Source organism: Pagrus major, chromosome 22 (genome assembly GCF_040436345.1).
Source record: "Pagrus major chromosome 22, Pma_NU_1.0".
NCBI classification, from domain to species: Eukaryota; Metazoa; Chordata; class Actinopteri; order Spariformes; family Sparidae; genus Pagrus; species Pagrus major.
In genome coordinates, this window is record NC_133236.1 from 20,219,392 (window position 1) to 20,245,073 (window position 25,682).

A 25,682-nucleotide genomic window follows, 5' to 3' on the forward strand; every position below is an offset into this window, starting at 1 on the left:
TGATGAGAAGAGATCATGATTATGACACTGTCTTTGATTTTCTGTCTGACCGGACAGCTAATGCATAATTCTCTGGATTTTATTGACAAAAACTACATGTTACGTAACCCAGCTGATGTATTTCGACCTGTTGGCACGTTTTCTGTAACTGCCGTCCGCCTGTAAAAGACCAGCCACAAAACAGAAGCTGATACCCATGTGAGTGTGGATGCACACTGCCATCTGATTGGTTATTGATTATTCTGCTTTGCAGAGCAGAAAGCTGGACTTGTGTACCTTGCTATGCTCATGCTGGTGGCACTGGATTTAGTGACTGGTTACACGTGCATGAGAGCAAGACTTTAACTTCAGGATATAACCTTAAAATGATAATATATCTTGTAGAAATAGTTATAACTATTACAAATGTATATTATGGAAGTTTAAAAAAGCCATATCCTTGAGGCTGGGTGTGTGACCTCTATTGTCAACAAGGAGCTAAAACACTCTTCAAGACTCAAATGGACAGAACAGGTGCTCTCAGTGGACACCTGTTGTCTTTCAGTTAGGACCCCTGGGGCTGGGTGGTGGTGACAGGATGATAGCACGGTGACAGGATTAGGGGGGTTTGCTGAATTTATGCAACCTCCCAGGTGGTGTTTGCGTACCTAGCAACATCAATATTGCAGGAAGTAAAATACAGCACAGGGGTCAAACAATGGGAAAGACGAAGAACACCTCCAGATTGTAGGTGACTCATGTTTTACACACCGTAAGCATCAGATTACAACCAGCCCTTCCCCACTTATCTCCCTTTATCAGTCTCCTTTTTATCTGCAGGTACACAAGGACACCCTGACATGTAAACAAGCATTTACAGTAACACACTCACCCATGTAAGCACACATACACACCCATTGACACACACTTCTAAGCCTTTTCTCACGCCTGCCTCTCAAACTGTTATCTGAGACATGAGTGGAAAACACAACTTTCCCAGGAACTTAACAGGTGCAAGGATTTACTAGTCTTCTCACTTCCTGTTGTGGGAATGTTGTGAGAATATTAAGCATTTGTCGCTCTGTTGTGAGTCTTTGAGTTTGTTTGACAACAAGGCTGTCTGTGTTTCTCTAAGTACACTGGACAAACAGGAAGAAGATCTCACACTGTTGTGTTGTTGGCTAAACTTTGGGCTGAGCGCAAATTACAGGTTGGGACATTTTAACAATGTTGTGGACAAACGCAGCTGATCTTTACCTTGATGCCATGACAAATATGATGACGCCCAGCAACACTCCCACTAGTGAGATTCGTCAGAGTGAATATATTGTTTTATTCAACTGATATGGATGTTAATGACCCATTGGAGATATTTATGAGTATCACTCAGACACAGTCATTTAATCAGTTAAACTCCCTGTACTTGAAATTTAGCATGGCGAGAAATCAAACATGTCAAATTTTACAAATCCAGTGAACAAAAAACAATATAGGCTACCTCTTTGTCACCCAGGGAGAAAAGTCCCCAGACTCTTTTAAAAAATCTTGTTATTTGGTGACTTGTTGAGTTATTAGAAACTTTATAAACTATGTGAAACACTGTCTATGAGCAATTCTTAATTATTTGGGTTATTTGTAAAATTCGGCAAATGTTTTACACTAAGCTATTTCTTCTTTTATGTCAAAATAAAAAAAGTTTGTCCGTTTGTCCCTGTAGTATTCGTGTCTATGTGCAGACGGGGCAGGCAAGTGAGATCCGATCACAAGTGGTCACTCGAGACACGAGTGGAGATGCCTTCTAATGCCAGGTATGAAATGACATACTTAGCGCTGCACTCCACTTGTGACTGGATCACCCAGGATAGATGTTATGTTCAATTTGAATGATCCTTACCTCGCAGGGCAGTCTTGAGGTTGACTTTGGCCTGGCGGTGGAGGTCTTCTACGCAGGGCGGCCTGCTGCCTGGTAGGAAGACATTCTCCTGCTGGTGCCACGGGGCTGTGTAATGAACCGTCCACTTGCTCTCCTCATCCAGGTTAGACACGGCTGCAGAGACACACAGTTCAGGTTAAGGAATTTCGTTTATCTTCAGCTATATATTTACAATTGTACTGACCCTAGTGGATCTCCTGAATGATCTTTTACTAGACAATAGCCTCAAGAACAGTGTCGTGTTTCAAACTTAAAAAAGCAAAAGATAATCAAGACTTATTCTAAGATCAACCCCATGGTATACTGTCTACTGAGGGGATTTGTATATATTTGGTGGAGAAAAGGAAGTGGAAGGTGGTGCTTTGCATTGAGGTGTCAGACTCCACACCAGCAACACGACACGTATATGAGACATCACGCAGAAGGCCACACAAGTCAGAGGGGGAGGAGGGATGAAGAGGAAATTGGAGGGAAAAACTACCCAAATGATGTCCATCTCAGAAATTCAAACATGCCACAGAAAACCTAAAAAAGCTAACTTTTAGGCAAGCTAACATGTCCTTAGAGAAATCATGAGGTAACATACCAACACTGCGGGCACTAACACCGAGCACTCATTTAACACATGGCTAAATTTCATGTAGGCATACACAGCTGACACTGTGAAAACCTCTCTTTTTCCTTGTTCTTTGTGTTTTTTGAGCATTTTTCTCAGTCAGACATCATCAAAGACATAAACAAAACATAATGATGCTTTTCTTTGTTTCCCCTGCAACTGGTGGTGTCATGTAGTGTGGATTATCCAGCAGTTGAAGCTTAGTCACATACTGCATTTGTCAACCACTCTGAATACAAGTTTTAGCAAAATAACTGAGCTGTAAACACCCATATCAACTGACACAAACACACAACACCCAAAAGTTCGGCTTACCAAGTGAGCGTATCCAAGCCAAAGTTGGAGACCGTGGATGTAGGACTACCTCCATTTAGCCACATGTTAGTTAAGACTGCTATCTGTTTGTCCCTGTCCTGACCATCACAACATGTCCATCTGACTGAACTGAGAGAGATGTCTGGAGAGGAAGGGGACGGGACACGCAAAGGGGCTGGGAGTTTGTGGACGGTGTTTGAGTGCTTTTTCACAGGTGCTAATGAGCCATAGCAGGATGCATAGTGAGTGTGTTTGTGTGTGTGTGTTGGGGGAGGATAAAGGACCTCCGAGGTAGAGGTGGAGGGTGGGGTCCTATGACTGCAAATTGGTCGTTGAAGAAAGTGTGAGACGGTGTGTAACTGCTTTGATATACAGATAACCTCTGATAGGCATCAACACTGACCATTTTTTAAAGACCCATCACATTTTGCTTTTACGTCAGCATAAAAGTACAGCAAAGTTTATTTAGTTTTGTGGATAGATTTATAGGAGACTGGCAAGTGTGTCAAGTCCTGTTGGTGCTGGAGACCAATAGGACCTTTTAATGTCTGTCTCTGAAGCTTGTAGAGGGACTGACCAGCCATTAACTGCTGGTCTAGTAAAGGAGAGGGGTCATTGTTAGTCAAGTTCTCTGTTTGTCATATGCACAACAGCTACAGTGCAGCAGTTGTTGGTAATCAGTCTGTCCTCAGGCTCCCTCCATCAATGCTCATAGAATATGTACACAGGAAAATCCCACAAGTAAACTGAGTAGTCAGCAAAAGAGACATTTAGTCAAAGAAGTTAGAATATATACTGAGAACTATAGAAGTATTAGAATAGTAAGTAAAAGAGTATTTGGAGTACAGGTATAGGATTGTGCAAGTTCCCATGAATTTAAAAGAAGTTTTTACATGATTTTTTTCCAAGAAAGCCCATGACATGAACTAGGATGTCCATGGTGAATTGGTGTGGACCCTCTTTCTAATTTCGCTGCTACCCTCAAACCTACACACGTGTTACATGCTAGGATTACACATAGACAGCACGCCTGAGTCCAACAGTGCAAACTGCCAGATAGTACGTGTACGTAAACGTCTGCCCGTGTCGTTACACATGCTGTCTGCACTGGTCAGAATAATCAATCAAACACATCACGAGGCAAATCTCCCTTGAGTTCATACCAATGACATGCATGAAGCCGAAACACACACAGTTACGACGACAACTCAGACGAAACTTGAAATGTGAAGGTTAAAAAAACAAGCTGGTCGTTGGTTTCGACCTCAAAGTCCAAAACAACTCAGAACATACCTATGAGCAAGGCAGCAACATACCAGCTCTTTTGGCCTGGTTAAATAAGGATTTGACATAGTTCATTTCTTGTGAGACCCCTTTCTCAATTTCTTGCTCTCCCACACACACTCATCATCACAGGTATCCCACCCCCACCCTTGTCTCTGACCATGGGGTTTGAATAGACCTCGACCAGGCTATAGGAGACCAAGGACATGGGGACTCTGGACACAAAGCCTGTATTGTCCCTCTGCATCAGTCTCCACATCAGGCCTTTCAGTGCCACAATACCCTCTAGCCCCTCGACACACACACACACACACACAGTCTCACACACACCGGACTGTGGCGCGAAAGTCTTTCAGAAGGCTACTAATCCCTCTGTCCATTGACATCCCAGCTCTCCCTGCACACAATAACAAACACAGACTGGCAGCAAACAGCCTCCTGAAAACTTACACAAAAAGGCCCCATGGTGCATCTGAACTAAAGGCTTGATCACAGTAACCCCTGGAAAATGCATCTGTATGCACACACACGGACACGGATCAGAAGTATTAGCTGTAAGGATCAATAACAGTGATTGTAGCACTCCTGAACTGGGCCCCCAATCACCCAGCAGCCAATACAGCATTGACTTTCATGTATTATACAACTTTTCGTTTCATAAAGGTCAGCACAGACTTGGGTATGGTCAGTTTTTTAGATATAACACATAGTTTTTAAAAGCTTTAAAAGTCTTTATTTTAAGGAATATGACCCCTTACAGTTCCTCTTGATAATGTCAAGTATATAAAAAAAATAATTTTCAAGTACTTTCATGTCTAAAACCTTTGTGCACTCTTGATTATGCTGAGCGTATGAGCCCTGCACAGCGTGGAGCTCACTATCCCCTGGACTGCAGGGGGGCTCAGTCTCTTCAGGAGCAAAGTGCAAGCATGTGCAAGATGGCAAGTTAAGATGTGAGGAGTACAAAAACGCTGAGCTAATGATTAACAATATCACCTCAGCCTTTACTGCAACACACACACGTGCTATAAATACACCTGAGATTAAATCGGACACAAGCAGCTTGCCCTGCATAAAGCGGGTCTTTGTTATACCTCACATGCTTAATACACAGCCACTGATCAAATAATAGTCTTGGAGCATTAACTAATCCTCCATAATCTATGCATGGCAAAAAAAAGACCTAGTGTGTTTTCCTTTGATATCAAGCTCAAATCAGGTGAAAGATTTAGAACTAAATAAACATTTGGGAAACTTCAGGCCCATTTATTTCTAATAGCCAAGCTTTGACTTTAAGTGCTTCCAGCTGCCACCTTTACAAATACCGTCAGGTCGTTTAGTGCTAGTAGTAGTCGCCTCTGTGAAGTCTTGGCTCGGTGGTTACCTGGTAACAGGGTGCAACAGAGGGTTGTCTCTGGGATCAGCAGTAGAAGTAAAAAGCCCACAGGTGAACAGTAGTTTTACTAAGATTGTACTCAGATCATTAAAGCTGACGTGTGCCCACCTTTGATACAGAAAACCTTCAAGGAAGAGATTTAAATTGGCTATTGAAATTAGGTTAGACACTCGCACGTCCTGTCAAAATTATGCAAAACAGTGCAAACTACTCATGTGATACATTAATGGCCAATATAGAAGACGAGTAAGCATATCTTACCCTTCCTTTTGAAGTATTTAATCACAGATTTTAACGAGGTCCCGATAAACACCATTATTCCGCTTTAGTGTGCGTCTGTCTCTTCCAAAAAAAGTGTCCTTACAAGGCACCAACCCCCCCAAAAAGACGGGACGAATGAGCGCTGGTGTCCGTTCTCCACTCACATTCTCACTACACGGCGGCTTGAGTGAGTGTGAGCGTCTACTACGCCGACAATGAGCCTCTACCCCTATCTCCCCTCTCTAAACACACACACACACGGTCCGCCACTCCCCCCCATCAACAGCACCATCACTCCTCCCTCAGGCGGTCCAGTCCTCGGAGACACACACACACACACACACACACACAGACTAATACACACACACACACACACAGCAGGAGGGGTGTAGGACCGGCCCCTCTGTTCCTCTGTGCTTTGGTTACCAAGGAGTTCTGGCTGCCTCTCCCTTTATTTCTCATCATCAGTCGCTCTCTCACATTGTCCTACTCTCTCTACACTCTCTCGTTCTTCTTTCCTCAGCGGGGTTCAGAATATAGCTGAAAGTTAAACATGCTTTATTGGAACGAACGGGCACACTCATGCCTTTTTGCTGTGAAGAGCGAATCTCATTTCATTCAATCGCTCCCTTCTTCTTTCCTTTACTTTCTACTCAGCTACGCTTTCGCAAAAGTGATCAGCGTGTTGCCGCCTTCACCTCTATGACAGACTCATCCGGGGAATATCTGTGCATCTAATTAAACTATCAGCCACCCCTACACGAGCAGCTTGCACATCCTTAAAGAGGTAACATGTTGAGCTTTTAACAAGGAGCTCTCAGGACGATGCAGCTTCCACCTGCATGTAGAGTGTCATGCAAACCAGAAACATCATTAGATACAATAAGACACACTCAAGAACTGAAGCTTATGTTGTCTGATCTCATTTAGTATCATTTTATGGTTTGTTAAAACATCTTCTTTGGCTAACTTTGTTGTCTAAACCAGAAAAAAATGCTAGTTTTCTCTACATAAATAATTTTTCTCTTCTCTCTGGATGTTTTCTATCAACCCCTCTTCCTCCGTCTGATCATTCTTAGCCTGCTGTGTGCGCACATGGCCACCGAATCTGTGCCACATGAATATAGATCACATACAATCCTCCCATTGTCCAATCCGCTCACAATCTACCACGCGCACACACTCTGGCAGCCACCCATTCAAACCCACGCATACGCGCACCTACGCACACACTCACACACACCCAGAAAGGCAGGGCTGGCCCTCCCTCTGCGACCGTATTTCTTTTCAGTGCAAATGGTTGAAGAGGGGAGGGAGGGGGGTGAGGGAGGGAGGGCTGCAACAAGAGCTTGAATGGGACTGCAAATGATCCTTGAATTTGTGTGTAAAAAGGTTTCCCCTCTCATCCCTCCCCCTCCCCTACTCTCCCCCCAGACCATGGTCATCCGAAGCTTTCAGCCCGACTCTGAAGTGTGCTTTGATTTGTCGGTGTGTATATTTGTTTACTATCATCACCCTACTGTACGCTGTTAAGTGTCTATTCACAGTTATGTGTGGCTGCTCTTGTCCTTGAGTTATAGAGGTCTTAATGCGGCTAATGTGTCTCTATAAATGTCAAATTATTTTTCCTTTTCATGAAACACTGCTGTAAGGACTTATCATTGGCTTCCACACAGACACAGTGGATAAATACACTAATTTACTAATTTTAACTAATATCAGGATATCGGCGCAATATTCCAGCCTTTTTGCCTGAATAAAAAATGGTTGATGTTGATGATGATGATGATGTTCTCATTTTTATACTATTCTTTGACATCCCACAGACTAAACAGTTCCATAAATGTAAAACAATTGACAACAACAATAAAAAATCATAAATTTGAGCTCTGTTTTTAACCCACTTTAGGAGCAATATGGACCCATTAACAGTGACGGTAAACTCAGGATTAACTCAGGTCAACATGTCGGCCTGAGAGTCTGTCTCCACGTTCTGTCAGTAGACTCTGTTTGGCTTCCATCTCGTACTGTTTGGCACGCGTACAGTATTAGGATCATTTATGCAGACGCGAGCCAAAGCAGCATCACTCATTAAAGAGCCTATTGTTCTCAGGACAGTGTCCACACACACACAGATGCATGCATGCACAGTGTGACAGACAGGTCAACAACTCTATCCGCCGAAGGAGGGCTTCTAATCTAGGCCACGTCTAGGATTAGAGCGATCCGTCCATTCAGCCATACGTCCATACATCCTTCCGCTCATTCCCAGTGAAGAATGGAAGCCCCCCCCCCATACACCCCAATCCAGACAATATCAATCTTTCATCTGTTCATATGAAGGAAGCGTGCAGACTCAGTGGATGAAGCTTGGTCCTCAGAGGAATAGCTTATTTAGCCTGTAAAACCTCAGGGATTATTATGAACACGATTAGCAAGCTATCCTGCTCATATTAGCCCTCGGTTATGCAATTAATAAATCTTGTTTACCAAAGCCGAGGTGATGTTGGCTTTTTTTCTTTCCTTTTTACAAACCAGACGTAATCCTTAAAATAACATATTGGCAATCATCCTAGGACGGCAACGATCATGACTATTTTCTTTATCAATAACTTGTCAATAAAATAAAAATCCCTGTCACAAGTTCCCATATTTCAAAGGAGACATTCTTAAATATCTTGTTTTTTTATGACCGACAGTCATTCTATTTACTTTCTGGCTTAATCGTGTTGTAATTGTAGCCATTTAATTATTCATACCGGTAATAAAACTGATGAGACCATCAAGCAATCGTTAGCATTCAGACACAAGCTCTCATCACATGTTCGTTAGTATTGGGGCCTGTGGCAAGACGGTGATTATCTCTTCTTGTTAAACATCCAGCGGAAGGTACACGAGAAAAGGCAGTGACCCTCAGGGAAGGAAGAGAGAAAATGGGGGGTGCTGTGAATAATTAACATGTCTTGTTGCACCAGACGTTATTAAGACTCAAGGGTGAATGTGGCAGAGTGATAATAAAGGAGAGCTTAATGAAGGGCTCCTGCTCTTCCTCCTGTCATTGCTCCCCCTTTTGTCATCTTCCCTGTTCGGTTTTCACACCTCACTTGGATCTCCCCATCATCCTGGCGCAGATACACAAAATCTCTCACATACACAGTCTAGTTTATATTTTTTTTGTTTGTTTCTATCCCAGACTGAAGTGCAATTCCCTCCAGCCCTGACTCTATCGTTTGATCAATCCCCAAAGCACACACCTCCCTCTCTGGTTCGATATCGGAGTCTATCAAACATCCGTTCAAATTCCCAAAGTGCCTGAATCTGACATCTACACACACTCACAGACACACACACCTCCCCCTCCATCTGACAGGTCTCAGCTTTTGTTTTTCTTAATTGGACTTAAGAAGGTAGAGCTAAGCTGACCCCCCTAAAATCCCTCAACTCTACCTGATCCGCTAATATGAAATCTCTCTCCCTCTCTTTCTCTCTCCATCCACACTCTGCTTCTTCTGTCTTTCTTTCAGACATGAGCGCTTTCATGACAGCTAATGTAATCTACACTGTATTGATTTTACCCCTCTTCCCCGTCTCTCGCTTTCTCTTCTTGCGCTCTGACCTTGTACACCTTCCCCTTAATAGTTTGGAAACCTGCAAGGTGGAGATAAGCAGGAAAATGTGAGGTGAGAAAAACTGGGACGCGTTGCATCTGTGGGGATGCAGCATCGTGGAACACATAACGAAGTTAAGTTGTTACTAGAGCTGAGCAAGGCACTAAATTCCCAATTACATGTGTGCAACATCAGTATTTCAATTCCAGTTAACGTTCAATTAATAATATACATACTTACTCCAAAAAATATGACAAAGAAGCATCTCAAGTAACCAAGAAGATGTTGTGAGATTGCCTATTTGGCCTAAGACACTGACAAAACACCCAAACATTTAGATTATAACCCTGTGAAAAAGAGAATAGAAGCAACAAATGTTTTCTATTTGCACATCATGGGATGAAAAAAATGTAAAAACCATTGAAAAGTAAACTTAATAGTTTGTACTCGGATGTCTCAAACAGGAAATGTACCACAAACCCTGACAAATGAATAAATAAATACTCTACACCACATTTCCCTTCACCTCCCCCTTCTCTCTTTTTCTGTGAATGAAAATCTATAATTTATAGCATGTAGAGCAACATGCTCGCTCTCTCATCCCTTCCCCCTTTTCTTTCATCCCTACATCTCTGTGAATGAAAGCGGAGCACCAGGGGTCAATGGGAATCCGATCGCTTCAGTTTTTCTCTCAGATATAGAGTAAGGCATGAATAATCTATCAGGAAAGAGTGAGGGGGAGCGAGCGGACGTAGTAGTACAGTACGATGATCAAACACCATATTTAAATGCAGGATTTTCTTTACAAACTGAGCATTTCTTGTCAATTAACTGTCGTTTTATTCACACTAATAAAGATTTGGGATATGGCATGAATATAGTACTGGTGAAATGTAATAGTAGTAGTGTTTTGATGATGTTGATATGAAAAAGGTCAACGTGGATAACAAGGAAACAAAAGAGCGCTGTAGAGAGCTACAGCGCTCTTTTAAAAAGGCAGTTAAGCAAAGTTAAACTTCAAACTCACTCCTGAATAAACACAACTCTCTCTTGAACATAACACACACGCACACACACACACACACACACACACTGAAACCAAGGTGACAGAGAGGCAAGGCTGAGTAAACGAGCTGCGATAGCTGTTTTTCTGGCACTAATGATTTTAGCACGAGGTAAAGTTCCCGCGCAACACAAAAACAAGTTCACTAAGCTCCGGCACTTCCTGAATGACCCCTCTCTGACACCAAACTCTCGCTGTCTCTCTCTCAGCCCTCCTGTCTGTCTCTCCTCTCTGTCTTTCGCTCTTCTGTCTGTTCAGCAGTTCAGTTACTGGGTAACCCCCTCCTCCCTCCTCCTTCCTTCCCTCACCCCCTGGTCTTTCCGTCTGACCTACTCTATTGAAGCAGCTGGGATTCCTTCACACACAGACACACACAGACACACACACACATATACGCACAACCTATACATTCACACGGACAATCTTGCATCCCATAACTGCCCTCAATTAATGAAAAGTGCACATACAAACGACTTGCCTTCACACACACAGATCACCCAACAACACTCCAGTCATTCAGCGACTCAGTTTGAGTGACTGTTGTCAATGCAGACGGCAAAGCCCTCCCTGTTTACCATCAGAAAGTCAATGGATTGACAAGACAAGGCTTTGTTTTTGGTGGTTTTGAATGAGCCCATTAGCATGATTACATGCAGAACATGGTGGGGTTAAAAGAGGTCAGAATGAAGGGGGCAAACATACTTTAACCTACTGTAGTGGCTCGAAACATGCCATTATTGTGAAACGGTTTTAGTGTGTGCAGAAGGAATGTAGCTGGGTGCAAAACAGGGGAATGTGTGATTTCAATTCAGTTAAAGGTCCCTGTGAAAAAAGCAAAAAACAGCATAAACTGGGGAGGTTTTACATGAATTCAAGTTAGCAATGAAAACCACTGCATTCTGTGAGTGTGTCTGTGAGTACGCAGGGTTTATTCTTCTCAATGAAAAGGCAGTGGGGCCTCCCTCTATAGGCTGCTCCTCCTTTGTGATCCATGAGAAAAATCCTCAAGTCCGGGTGAAACCCTGCAGACGTCGCCCTGAGCATGTACACACCGTCACTAACATAATCAGCCTCTGATCTTTGTGCGTGTTTTCTTTTTCACAAGCAAATGCATGTGCATATGCTAGCCTTGATGTGGTGACACACACACAAGTATATTTGTTGTTTTCTGTTCAAACACCCTGTAGCTGTTCTCACACAGCTTGACGTGTGTGTGAATCAGAGAAATGTCTTTGAAAAAAGGAAGCACAATACTAATGCTGGAGACAAAAATGGAGATGGTATCAAAAGCAAAACTTGGCACAAAGGACGCGTAGAAAGAGAAGCAAAGTTTGCGTCCGCAAAATGTTTAAAGAGACTTTGATGCGGTAGGAGCAGCGGAGCCATTTTGCTGAGTAGCGATGCGAGGCAGGATAGAAAAGGCAGCGTTTAGAGAGACAAAAGAAAAAGGAGATAAAGGCAGCTGTGAGAGAAAAGTCTTGGGTGGAGGGCAGAGGAACAGATAAAGTGAGAAGCGAGAGATAGATGGAGTGTGGATGCAAAACATCCATAGGTAGAGACTCAATAAAAACAGATATTATACAGAATAAACACATACACAAAGGCCCAGCAGGCTTGGCGGTCATGCCTAATTTTGTCTCCCCTGGCGTCTGACCCGGGCGCTCCCTACCGACCCCCTTTGAAATTCAAGCCAGGATAAAAGAGACAGACAAGACAGAGAGAACAGATAGCAGATGCATGTACCTCTGTTTGAGCATGTGGACAGACGAGACTGCGTTAGAGTCTAATCTGTGCTGAAAAACATTGCTGAGCATGACTTTGTGCCTCAGCATGGTAGCAAAACAAGAAAAGCCTAAAAACAAAAGACAAAGTCAACTAAAAGCTGGAAGAGCACAAACTGACAAGGAGGCGTGCAACCGTTAAATAAGTCCTTCCTATACATTCATTTAACAAGCAAAGTTTTATGGCCCAATGTGAGCTTCAGTACAATAAAGGGCGGGTCACACTTAAAATGTTAACGCCAGTTGAGCAGGGAGTTTAAATGCTGTTACTTTTACGAGCAGGCTGATTTGTACGCCTGAGCTTTTGGTGCCTTCAGAGAGGGTGGCAGTTTTGTTGCTAACTTGAGGCGTTTTATGTCCGTATCAGGATGGATTTGTAGCTAACCGTCGATTCCCCCCCGGCAACAGAACTTTAAATCTAATGCAATTTAACCCCACTGGTCTGTCAACACCCCCTCCACAAGGTTGGCAGGACAATAAAATGAAACTGAAACAGACCTCTGTCTGAAAGTGGAAAGTGGTTGGTGGGACAACATTCATCGCTTGTTTTTCAGGTGATTTGATGGGCGTAAGAATTTTCAATCGAGTGGCCCAAGACATTTTGTAGCCACAGTCAATGGCTTTGTCCGTCAGTCAGTCCACAAATTTGGTCCTGACTGAAATCTCTCAAATACTGGATTGGATGGATTGCCATGAAATTTGGTACGAGCATCGTTTGTGCCCAGAGCAGTGAGACCACCTTTTTTGTTTTCTTTGCAATTATTGGATGGATTCTAATGATATTTTATACAACATGCATTCATGATTCCCCTCAGCATGAACTGTAACAAGTTTGGTGATCTCTGACTTCTCATCTCATCTCGAGAACAACATTTGTCCAATAATTGGGTTGATAACAGAGTACCTGCCTCTGCTAACCATAATCCTAACCTCTGCTTTACTTTTTATTCAGTGTTACCGATAATAATGCATAATTTAGCATTTAGCGCAAAGCATCACTGTGCCAAATTATAGCCTCAAAGAGCTGCTAGCATGGCTGTAGACTCTATGGACAAAAAAACCTAATAACACTCACTTACATCTGGCTTATGTCTTCGATGGAAAAGGGTACACTTGGCATTAATTCGACATTAATAGTCACAGCTATTTATCGGCTCTGGCTCTGATTGGCAGAAATTGAATCATTCATGACACCCTTGTGGACACGCTAACTTAATCTGAAAGGCGTTGAAGATTTGGATGTTAGTGTGGAAATACTTTTCGATCCGTCTCCGTTCAAGCAGCATTTAGTCAAAATTGAGTATGAAAGGGAGACTCAAGTAAAAGCCTATTTTTAGAGTTTACCTGCATTTAAAATGAGCGCATATGCTAATTTTGGTGTAAAATTGGTATATGTCTTGTTTTTTCCAAACTATCTACCTTTGTTTTATCAACTCTAGTCTAAAATCCCATGTCTCCATGTCTGTATTGTGCCACAGCAGACAGGTATGTTATTCAGTGTTGACCTTGGCTTAAAATCAATTCAGCAGTTTTCTTAGCATTCAATTACTACACAAAGCTATTGCTATTCTAAATTCTGGCTCTGCAGGTGTAATACATGTCTGACATGCTATCATAAAATAATTTCCCAGTGGAAAAGTCCATCCAGCCACTGGTAGAGTACCATAAAGACGGACCCCTGGCAGCCCCCAGACAACATTAAGAGCCATTAGCATCCAGCCAAACTGTCTCCACTCATATTGACTCCTGGCCCTTCTCACTCTCCAGCGGATCCTCAAGAGGAGCCGCCACATCGATAACCACAAGGCCAGAGTGTGTTTGTGTGTCTCACTGGTCCTGTGCATTCAAATGGCTTACAGCAGGCTGACATCACTCTGCATGCTATTAGGTATGGGTGTAAATGTTATTGTGCATGTGTGAATGTGTGCCTGCAGCTGATTCTACAATCTACTGCATTTAGACAACAGACCTGATCATACATCACCTTTCAGGAAGTCTAGTTTACTATATTGCATTCATCTACCCTTTATCCTTACTGTGTCTTTGTTTCTGCACATATAGGTTATAAGACAACACATGTGCATGAGCCTATAGTCAATATGCATACAAGCATGTAACCACACACAACTTATTATGCACACGCACATACACACACACACATCCATCCCATCACACACAACATATGTTGGCTGCCATGCTGCTTTTACTGACCTACATTTCCTCACCAGGGCTGTCTGCTCGTCTCTCCTAAGGGCCTGTGTGTGTGTGTGTGTGTGTGTGTGTGTGTGTGTGTGTGTGTGTGTGTGTGTGTGTGTGTGTGTGTGTGATGGCAGCACACCATCATTAATCCAATTTTATAATTAACTTCACACAAAATGCTATAAATCTGACACAAACACACAGATACGACACACTGGAATGTCGTGCTTGTGGTCATTTGCCACGTTCACTTTGAGTGTTTGTGTTTGTGTGTGTGTGTGCGTGTGTGTGTGTGTGTGTGTGTGTTTCTGAAATATTAGACTTGCAAGCCCCACACATGAACCTCACAACTGGCTTAATTAAAAGTGTGATGTGAATAATGTCCAAGCTGGTACCATGACAGGAATCAATAGGTAGCAGCTGGAATATTACTTCATTTGCTTTAACAAGATGATTTAGTAGCATCGATATTTCACTGCACGTTTTACACTGAAGGCATTTAGCTGTCACTCCAATCAAGAGTGATTTACCATGAAAACGGCAGCTTAAGTTTAATTTCCAATCGCCTGTAAAAAAGGATGCCTTGATACATCAGCATGGTGGAAAAAAAACGAAAGCAGAGGTGGCAGATATTCCTTATTTTACACTGTAGCTCGGGTATAAAGCAGAGCCTCTGCTGTTACCCTGACCCCAGTGCTCATCTCACACTGAGGACGAGAGGGTCTTGTCTGATTTCGACACAGAGGCACAGAGACAGACTGAGCTAATTTAGGTTAAGTGCCTCCAGTAGCTCAAGGGCACAAAGCAACAAGCCACCTGGGGCTAGCCTGCATTACAGTGGGGTAAGCTGAATGTGCATGTGTTTGTGGCTGTATGTGTGTCGGGCAGACACAGGGATCCCAATGGGAAGTGGGTTAGAGCCATATCAACTACAATGTGTGCATGCATGTTTATCTACAGTTCGTCCACCGCTGGAGCAAAATTGACACTACGCCTTTTGACCCACTTCCCACATTGCACCTCAGTTCTGAGCAACTACAGTAGGTCAACTGGAGAGGGGGAAGAGGGGAGTCACAACACCAAACCATCCAATCAACGATCAGAAATACATCAATTGACCAATGACGATTCATTTAGGAAGTGAGCAAGACGATCAGCCTGGAGGCAGGAGCACAATCAGGAGGTTAGATGTGAAGTCGGATGCGAGGTCTGGTGGCTGCCATTGATTGTTGTGATCAACCAACACATTTACACTGCATGACCGGACTTGGCACTGTTCATCAGGCCTGTAACATTGATCCAATTTACATCCCTTCTCTGTTAACTGGTTTGTTACATCCGCAACAACACACAAGATGACTGAAGATTCAAAAATTAATATTCTTCAAACAAATCTGTAATTTTACAAGGTAACGGTGCATTTTTATTTGGTCACCCTGCCGCTTTAACTTCCGGGGAAACATCAGATGATCAGAGTCACAGGGTGTGGAAAGAAGTAGGCCAGTGTGACTAAACGTATAACGTGATCAAACTGTTATACATTAACTCATCTGTCAGCATTTCCGACTGAGTCACGTCTGATAGATTTTCATCGGCAATGGTGGTTGCTTAACAATGAGGACAACAACCCCATTTATCATTTAACTACCCCTAGTAGCAGAAAATACATACTAGGCGTTTGAGGCCTACAAATGGAGCAGAAAATGGAGCCTTGTATAGAAAGATATAGAGATAACTATGAGGGATAATGATAAGAATAAAAAAAACCTTTGAAAACGCATGACACATCAAGCCCGATACCATCTTATTGTGGCTAGACAGCAGCACTAGCCTCCAGACTAACCACTGCCACCAAATCATGAATGCTGAATCCAACTGAGTTCAAGCAGTAATCAGACCAAAACTATTATCTTTACTATATGTGTACAATTTTTCCAAATAGGGGTTCATCATTGTCTCTTGGCTGCAACACCATGTCTAAGTAGAAGATTCCTGTTACTGGACAAAGTCTTTATTTAGAAGTTTCTTTTAAGGTCCAAAATGTCCGTGTCATGACAATAAAGGCATTTTATCCCTTTCTAAAGAGCACATATAAGAAATTCAATCGGACTCCAGGAAGTGCTCCAACCCTCAACATTTTTATGGTCTGATCAACATCATCAGACGCATGATACATAAATGTTATACTGTAATAATGCATAGTAATACAGATGTAATCCCAGGGTAAAGACAGACAGGGTTAAATATGTCTCAGGGCAGGCTTAGTGTTCATGGGATGATGTGGATCAGTTTCATCTGTAAAAGACACACATATGTACGCACACACACACTGAGACTGAGACACTGTGATTGGTGGTTTCATCTGACTTATCAAACAGACTCAGCGATGCATTTTGCAAAAGTGTGTGTGAGCGCACATGGACTTGCTAAGCCTGGGTTTCTCAATTGATAATCCTATGTTGAGACCTCGTCTGGGAAAAAAAAAGCAGGACTCCAAAATCCACTCAACCCCTCCTCTCCCTCTCTCCTCCTCCCCCTTCCTTATTTAATAAATCACCCCTTTGCCTCCCCCTCTCCTCTCCCTGTCTATCTCTCCGACCCTCCCTCCCCTTCTGTCTCATCTGAGGAATAATAAAGGGATGGAGGCATTAATAGAGAGCACAGACCTCTCCTGGATGCAATCAGTGCGCCCTCCTAATGTGCCCCGAGGGAAACGAGACCAGCTCCCTGATCAAATACTCCCAAAATTTAAGACCGCCATTATTCCAAATTAAATTCCTTGTGACACCTCGTGTGTCTCTTTTTGGTGTGGATGAATGGCTGTGTTCAGTCTGATAGGCAATTAATCCACGGGAAAGTAATTCTATTTGGTAATTACCATAATCCGATCAATGTGGTCTCACACACAGAAGTGTTTTATTGTGTGTGCTGTAAAGTCAGTTAAAATTGATGATTCGCAAGTGATAAACTTTAAAACTAAAAGGTGTAACAACGCTGCAGTGTCACCCAATGAATGAGTCCCTCTGCTTCTCTGTATTATAACGCCACCTTGTGGTTAGAGTGTGCATCAACTGACACACACTGTCTTCCAATGTCATCCTGGATAGTTCTCTGAAAAAGGTTAACGACAGTCGGGGAATGTGGCTCCTGCAATAAACAAACAAAATTAGAGTAAAACTGTCACCACCTCTCCTGTGGTTTCACAAGCAAAGAAAAGGGCTGGAGTTTCCCTTTCTCTACATTTTTCCCTCTTTTTTTGTCTTTAACCCTAATCCATCCACGCATGTGGAGTGGAAAACCCTCGAAAAAGAGACGTTGCCATGGAGAGGACAACTCATTAACGAGACAGATTTAAAGAGGCTCTTAAAATCACTTTCTGCACCCCTCCCCAGCTTCTCTCACTCCTTCCACATTCAGTCTCTACGGGGGGACATGAGCTTTTCAGAGGCTTGGCTTTGCTTTCTGAGGCTTAATGGAACCTCCAGCTGATTGGGACATAAAGGGGCCTGGAGCTGAGGAGAAGGCAGGAAGAGTGAGACTGAGGCTGGTGTACACGGTGGAGCAGTGAGGGGGTCTGTGGTTGATGAGAGCCGGAGTGATAAAAGATGAGACGGATTGGATGGTGGAACAAAGTCCTGACCAAAGCAAGCAGATTCATCTTTGTAGTTATCAGTATTTTAACACTTTAAAATGTTTAACCTACATTTTGGTTTACGTGTAAATTTGTATTGTTGATCTTTACATTTGTGATTAGTCAAAAGAAAATGAATCGGCGACTATTTGATAACTGATTAGTCGTTTCAGTCATTTTTTAAGCATATATATATAAATTTACTTCTTACATGTTACGATTTGTTGCTTTTGAAGTTTTGGGGCTCTGGACTGTTGGCTTGAACAAAGATGCAATTTGAAGATGTCACTTTGAGCATTTTTCATACAAAAAAAGTTGGGAGCTGTGCGTCAAAAACTGCATTTATCAGTGTTTTTTTGCTGCTGATTATTTTACTTTAAAGGAAAGACAAGCAGCAAATGATCATATTTGAGATCTCTGCTTGATAAATGACCTGAATGACATGAATTATGAAAATTTCTTCTCCAATTTTACCAATAGTTGCAAAGCTTCATCCATGATCCTGTACATCACTGGTACCCACATAAATGAAAGCTGTTAATGTAATTTTCCATGGGCTAAAGACGACGACGAAGAAGAAGAAGCTGTACTTTTGTGCACTTTTTGTGAACCACACATTAGAAGTCAGGAATGTAACCATGTGTGCAGATGGAGAGCAGGCTGGTCAGTAGGGCAAACAGGGCCAGGAACCTCAGAGGACCAGACTGGAAGCAGCATGAGGTAGAAAAAAGCTCCCTCTAATAGCAGCGCTCATTAAAGAAATGAGCTGTGACTGAGGTTGGCGCAGTGCTTAAACGCACTTATCCTGCACTACGGCACAATTAGATTTTTCAATTACTAACAACATGACCACTGTTGAACCGACTGGGGCTAAAGAAGAGGGCAAAAGCTGTTGCTAGAGCAAACACAGGCCAGATTAAGTCTTGGAATCCCATTTGCTTTCTGTCTGGTGGCAGAGTGTTAAGACGAACTCGTGCACTCATGGAATTGTTTTTCCACTGCGGGCGAGTTTTAGCTCATCATGACTCGCATAAACAAACTGCTTTTTGTCTGTCAGCATGAAAATATGAACTTTATGATACTAAAGAGGGCGAGAAGGTTGTGACCTATCTGCCTGTATATGTCCGACACACACACACACACACACACACACACACACACACAGCAGAATTTCTCACCAATAATAATAAATAAATCACCAGATTGACCTGTTTTGACACACGCTCCTTGCATTACACCTTAAAGGTGACACTTGACCTCTGTAATTACACACACAAGTACCCTCGTATCGCTCACACATACATGCATACCATGAGGTCCTGTTCTAATTTGAACTCAGCAGCGTCAGCTATGATCTTTTCATCATGTGCTTCTCATCAGTTGTCACATGCCAATGTACAGTTAAACTATGTGCACTCTGAGAAACCTGAGTCAGGTAAAATGAGCAACCAGGAACCATAAAAGAGAGAAGAGAGATCCTAGAGACATGCTAGTTAAAAATCTTGCATGTCGTATCAGGATGATATCAGCAACCTTTGCCATTTGGTGCAATACACTGACCCAACCTCAAGGAGGCTCCCTTTGTTAACAAGCAGTATGCAGCAGGGGTACAACCACACACCGAGCATACTCGAGTTAAAGTTCATTGAGTGAGTGAAGAAAGAAAGGTGCAAGAATTAGAAATTAATATGAAAAATCTACCCCGAAAGAAAACAAAAGCAAAATGAGGGCTGCAACTAACAATTATTGTCATTGCAAATCTTTCATCTGTCGATTGCTTTCTTGAATAACTGAAATGTTGCTTGGTCTATAAAATGTCAGAAAATTGTGAAAAATAATGATCACTGCTTCCCAAAGCCTGAGATGATGTCCTAAAATGTCTTGTTTTGTCCACAACCCAAAGATTTTCAATGTATCAGAAATCAGAAATCACTGATTAATCTATCAGTTAATCATTCAGCTTTGTAACAAACCAATCCTCTGCTGTTTCAAACCTCCCTGTGTTTGACACATTGGGTCAATATATGGATAAATGTCTCTGTTGATTCAACCGATTATCTGGCTGTTATGTCCTGATGTGATAATTAACCCATTAAGTAAAACTCAATTGTACACACATGGTGCTGTGAGGGTTCCTCACACCTGATCCCCCCTTAAGTAAACTCTGTTCTCTCTGACTCCTCTCCTCTCCTCTCTCCTCCTCCATCGCCTCCAGTTTCCCAAATTAAAAGCCAGCTGAGCTCAGACCAACACTATTAATCTGACCAGATTATCTATCACAACAATTTGTCAAGCAAGCGACACACGCACACTGAGAGACAAAACCAGCTCCCTGGAAAATCAAAATGCACGCTAGCTCCAGGTTCAGCTTGTGATCTAAATGACAAAACTGGGATTACACTTCAATTAAAAGCTTCAATTATTGTGATTCTGATGTCTTTTAATTTCATTACACATATTACAATATTAAAAAGAAAAAAAGAAATCTCCAAACTAAAAGAAACAATGCATAAAAAATGCTTCTTGCTGAATTTCACTGAGCGCCAACAAATACATTTTATTTCAGAAATCTTGTAGGTACAAGCAAGAATTACAGATATTTAAACCTCGGCTGTCAGGTAGGCTTTTCCTATGAAAGCTTATCAAATAAACAAGAAGTGAAGTGCAGGAAAATAACTGAGTTGCTAGTATAGCTGAAGCAATTAGGTAATTGACAATTCAACTTTTAACATGTTGTTATTAAACAGGCAATTTCACCTTGGTGTCTGGGAAATTACAAAAAGCATTTGTCACTATTTTCTGACATTTCTTTGACAAAAAGATGAATTAATAGATAACGCAGCCCTGCGCAGATTAAAGCTGACTCCACCAAGCAGCAAAGATTAAAACATGAAAGAAAGAGCACCGAGGATCTATGGACAAATGAACTTAAAGGCATCGACATGCACATGCACAGACAGAACTCCCCACAACTCAATTACCTCCCAATATTTGTCAGTGATGACTTCATTAGCCACTGGTCACACATGATGGAAGAGCACCTGTTTATACAATCACTAGCCAGCCATTACCTATTAGGCCTTTAACAAGCTGAGAGGTCTCCATCTGTTAGACACACAGCAAGCTATTACCCACTGATTACCTCCTTTATCTCCTAACTAAATAAATGTCTAAAAAGACGTAGACCAGAGAAGATGTGGACTGGACCGCTGTAGCTTTTAAATTCAGAACGGATGAATGGAAAAGAAAAAACGAGCAGACATGCACTCATTCACACACAGACGCAAACAGGGTTCAAGACTTAATCAATGAACGGGAGGAAGAGGGAGAGCGGGAGATCGAGGCAGAGAGCGGCTTTGAAGAGAAACAGAGCCTTAACCCATTTTACAGTTGAACGACCCCAAGCAACCCCAGTGACCCCCCAATTCCCGAAAGTGTGTGTGTGTGTGTGTGTGAGAGAGAGAGAGAGAAATCCCCTTCTTTTCTCCATCTCATTAAGCTGTGTGTCGTGCTCTCTACTCCATTGTTCTGCCACCTCCAACCTGCTAATAGGGGGGTTTTCATGCACACTCAGGACTAAGGGTGCATTTGTCTTTACTCATCTATGTTTGAGTGTGCATGAGTGTAGCAGTAAGCCCTGAATTGGCAACCAGCAAATCTCACTGTATTGGTATGAATGGTTTCGCCTCAATCCCTTAAAATCCCAGAGCTGTTTGGGCTGGATGTTTTTTGTGTGCAGGATGAGAAAAATGACTCATTAGGTTTTGTTGACAGCCGATTAGCAAGACTAGATTTTGCCACTTCTTTAGAGTAACTTGACTGATTTAAGAGAGGGGAAAGAAGGAATAAAGAGAGGAGAAACTGGGGCAACCTTAAGCTTGTTTCTTCTTTTGTCTCCTGTTTCAAAACCTTCTGAGGATTAGAGTAAGGAAGAGATAAATGGAGGCTCTTTTTCTCCTTTTTTATCACATGGACCCTTTAATCTGACATCCAGCCTACAGTATCATGACTGCATACATTTTTAATGCAGGAAAGTTTACCTTCAACTACTTCCCAGTGTTTTATTGCCTTGAAAAGACGGGAATTGTAGTGTATGTGAATGAAACACTGAAGGGGACACAATGACAAAAAGCTGAAACCAAGACCAAAGCCCTCCTGAGTCCCACCGCCACAATTATATTACCCTAAATGATTTTCAGGAGTGCTTCCCCCTATAAATGCGGCCAATCCATTTCATTTGGCCTCATCTAGTTACTCTACAAGCCTGACCTCCCTCAGGTGCGTTTCCCTTGGGAGCTGTTGGCGCTGATTGGTCGATAGCTGAACCTGCCTTCCCACTGAGGGATTATGGGGGATCCGGAGGAACACCTGCTCCACCACTACACTGATATAAAATACAAGGAGGGTAGAGCGAGAAGTCAACTGAAAGAAAAAATGTTAGCGTTGCCATTCTTCTGTATGAAAATAAAGATTTATGTAAAGAATCAAAGAGTAAGGAAGAGAAAAATGGAAAAAAAAACGTGAGGCATGCATACAGGAAAAGAAAAACACAAAGGACGAATTAGCCAAACTCCAATTTGAGCGTGTTTGTGTTTGAGGGTCGTCTGTTCAGCCGTGCATGAATACAGAGTGACTGGGAGGTTGATTCAACCTACAGAGCCCAGACAATACTGTACCCATGGTGGCGACATCTTGAGCTGTCAAGACGTGTTAGCCAAAGCAGGCATGAGGACGGGCCGCACTCGTCTGGCAGCATATTGTTACGGTAAACGCACAGGAATGAGGGATTCCATTTTGGATAACCGTAGAGGCAGAAAGACGTTATGAAGTAGTTTATTAAAGTGGTTAGATGGACTAAATAACTAACAACTAAAACAGAAAACTAGTTAGAAAAGTTTTAAGCAAAGAAAAAGTAGCTCCTTTAGCTCTGATTTTCCTGTTAACTTCTTTTATACTGTGTTTTATACTGTGTTGTGTGCCATATGAATTTTGGTTAATCACTGGACACGTAAGCAATTTTATATTGTAATATCATATCCGTAAGTATTCCCACAACTAAACAATGATCACCCAACAGATTCTTCATCACCCTCTCACATCTCCCTGATGGCTACTTTATGTAGTGGCAGAGGTGAAAGTGGGTCACCTCTGTAACCCCGTCAGCTCCATCACCCCGATATTGTCATCTCTGTTACACTTCCCTGCAGGCCCGGCCCATCACCTCCAGCTGCTAGCTATTGTGTCTTGTTCCCAGGGGTGGCCACCCAGGGGAGTTATGATGTCCTACTGTCCCAGAAGAGAGTGAAGCATGGTTTTGATGCAAGCATGCATCATTGGATTACACTCATTAGGACAAATATGCACACACAGGGGCTATACAGCCATCCACCTAATGAGTGCACAAGTGAATAAATGCCTGCTCAAGCACACATCCGAGCACAGTAGGGAAGTCATTAAATATGCATATAATAAACCAGAACTGAAAGATACCATCCTGGGGTCGAGGAAAAAAAAGGTTCTCGATGCAGACAAGACAATAATTGGAAATCTAAAACCCAAATCTTGATATAATGATCGCAGGTAATGATTTTGTGAGATCGGCTGTACGTTCCTTGTGGCTGAACCAACTGGACAGTGAAATGTAATGGACATATACATGTGCGTTATGTTTATGTTCTAAGCTAGGATACCTCCAGAGCTTTGGCCAAGATGCCTGAGCATGAGCAAACACAGCTGGATAAAATCTGACTAGCAACCCTCAGCTAGCAAGATAGCATGTGGAAGCATTTCTGGTTCTATGAAGTTGAAGGGTACCGTATGCAAGTTGTGTCTTACTAAACTAAATATTTTGAGAACACAGATAATGGACGTACATTTATTATATCTACGGATCATTACAAATATGCTTTGTTTTAAAATTAGCAAGTTATTACACTGAAAGAATAAATAAATCATGTCTGCAAATCATACATTTTGATGCAAAACCCAGCAATAATCCCTTTATATTCACATTGTAGGCCTTTGAATCAGAATAGAATCATCTCAGGAGGTCTCAAGAGATTCCCACCATTAATCCCTCCACAAACATACGGTAACACATATGTCACAGACAATAACTAACGTGCTACACAGTAGGTCACGTATTCAGGCATTTGTGACAGTATTCACGAAAGCCTTTCTGTGAGGGTCATCCGGCCTGATGGACCCCACCACCACACCAAAGGCCAAAGGTCTCCGAGGTCAAAGAGCCACAATCTTGCATTGATTCCGCAAGGATGCACATTTGCATGCACAAAGACAGACGGGACTCAGTTACAAGAGGATGGGAATCACCTAATAAGAAGAGACAAAGCCCAGCTTGGGAAAAGCTTCCATCGCGTATGTCGTGACTCTCTGGCACTGTGACATACAGCGTATAATTAATTACCGCAAACAGTTCAGGTGTCTTAAGTTCTCTTTGAAGCAGGAGCCTGTTTCCCAGCCAACACAAATACCACCACTACTGTAGCAAAACAGCAATGTGTCATATTAAGTCTGTTAAGCCTTAGTAAGAGGCTCACAGAGACTGCTACCTAGGTAGTCCAGCTTTAAAGTTGAAGGCAAGAATCTCTATCATACTGTCCTGTAGTTAAAATGAGAAGGGACAAAGCTACAGACAAAGTTTGGAGTACAGAGACACAACTAGATAAACACTTAAAATCTCTGACAGTTGTTCCAACTCCAAAACTTCAGCTAACAAACTCCATGACAGTGAATATGCTCTGCTCTCTAGTCTGTACCTTTGCCATCCAGGAAGATTTTCTCCGGTGAGCCTTTGGTGTCTGGTCCATGCAGCGGTTTGGGTGTCCAGAGAGAGTCCGGCCTCTGATGGACCTTTGACACTGAAAGCAGACGTTTGCGAAGGCCGCCCTCTGGTCTAGGGCTGGGGAAGGCCTGGTGCTGGAGGCTGTTCCCCATCTTCTTGGCGGGCTGGAAGGAGCACAGAGTTCGCTTCTCGCCAGGGGGGTCCTCATAGCAGGCCCTGTGCCAGCAGCTGACCACCGGCTCCGAGGAGAGGCAGTGCACGTATGTGATCATCCCAGGCTAAGACCTAAACCCCCCGACACCCACCCTCCCCTGCTCTATGCACGACCAAAGCCCCCAACTCCACCTCCTTTTTGCGCGACCCTCTCTCCTTGGACAAGCACTTGAGGTGGTGGGATGGAGGGCTGTGTTTGGGAGACCTCCCCCCTTTGCTCCCAAACTCTCAATAGGCCTCCCCCTCTCTTTCTGGGAAGATAGGACGGAGGTTTGGAGGTTTTTGCAACCCACAGGGGACCCAATCCCCCCTCTGTCTCCTCCTCTCTCTCCTCCTGCTGTTTTTGTCCTTCCTCTCCCTCTCTCAGGGGGTCCTATTGACTTGCATTGATTTGCCTAACAAAGAAAGGCTGTGCACAATTTCAGATTACAAGATTTAACTCCAAAACAAATATTCCACAAATCTATTGCAGCAAAAGGTTATTAAAAACCCTTTGTGATTATCAGTTGAATTTCTGGCAAGCTTGCAAAAACAGAAATTCTGACCCCAAGAAATGACCACAAGAACTTTCAAAAATACTCCAAAGATGCAAAAATAA

General features: G+C 42.7%; 1 protein-coding gene across 4 annotated transcripts in view; it reads right to left on the reverse strand.

Annotated features, from left to right (window-relative positions):
• nhsl1b (NHS-like 1b) overlaps window positions 1-25,682 on the reverse strand; it is a 105,290-nt gene that overhangs the window by 19,354 nt on the left and 60,254 nt on the right. For 2 of the 4 annotated variants that reach the window (XM_073492543.1, XM_073492542.1), the window contains exons 1-2: window positions 5,785-5,961; window positions 1,874-2,026 (exon numbers count right to left, since the gene is read on the reverse strand). In XM_073492543.1, coding sequence (XP_073348644.1) covers window positions 1,874-2,026; window positions 5,785-5,839 — 208 coding nt within the window. In that variant the 5' untranslated portion in view covers window positions 5,840-5,961. Of the gene's footprint in view, window positions 1-1,873; window positions 2,027-5,784; window positions 5,962-25,682 lie in introns of those variants that run through there. The other 2 variants (XM_073492541.1, XM_073492540.1) reach the window with 1 other exon arrangement.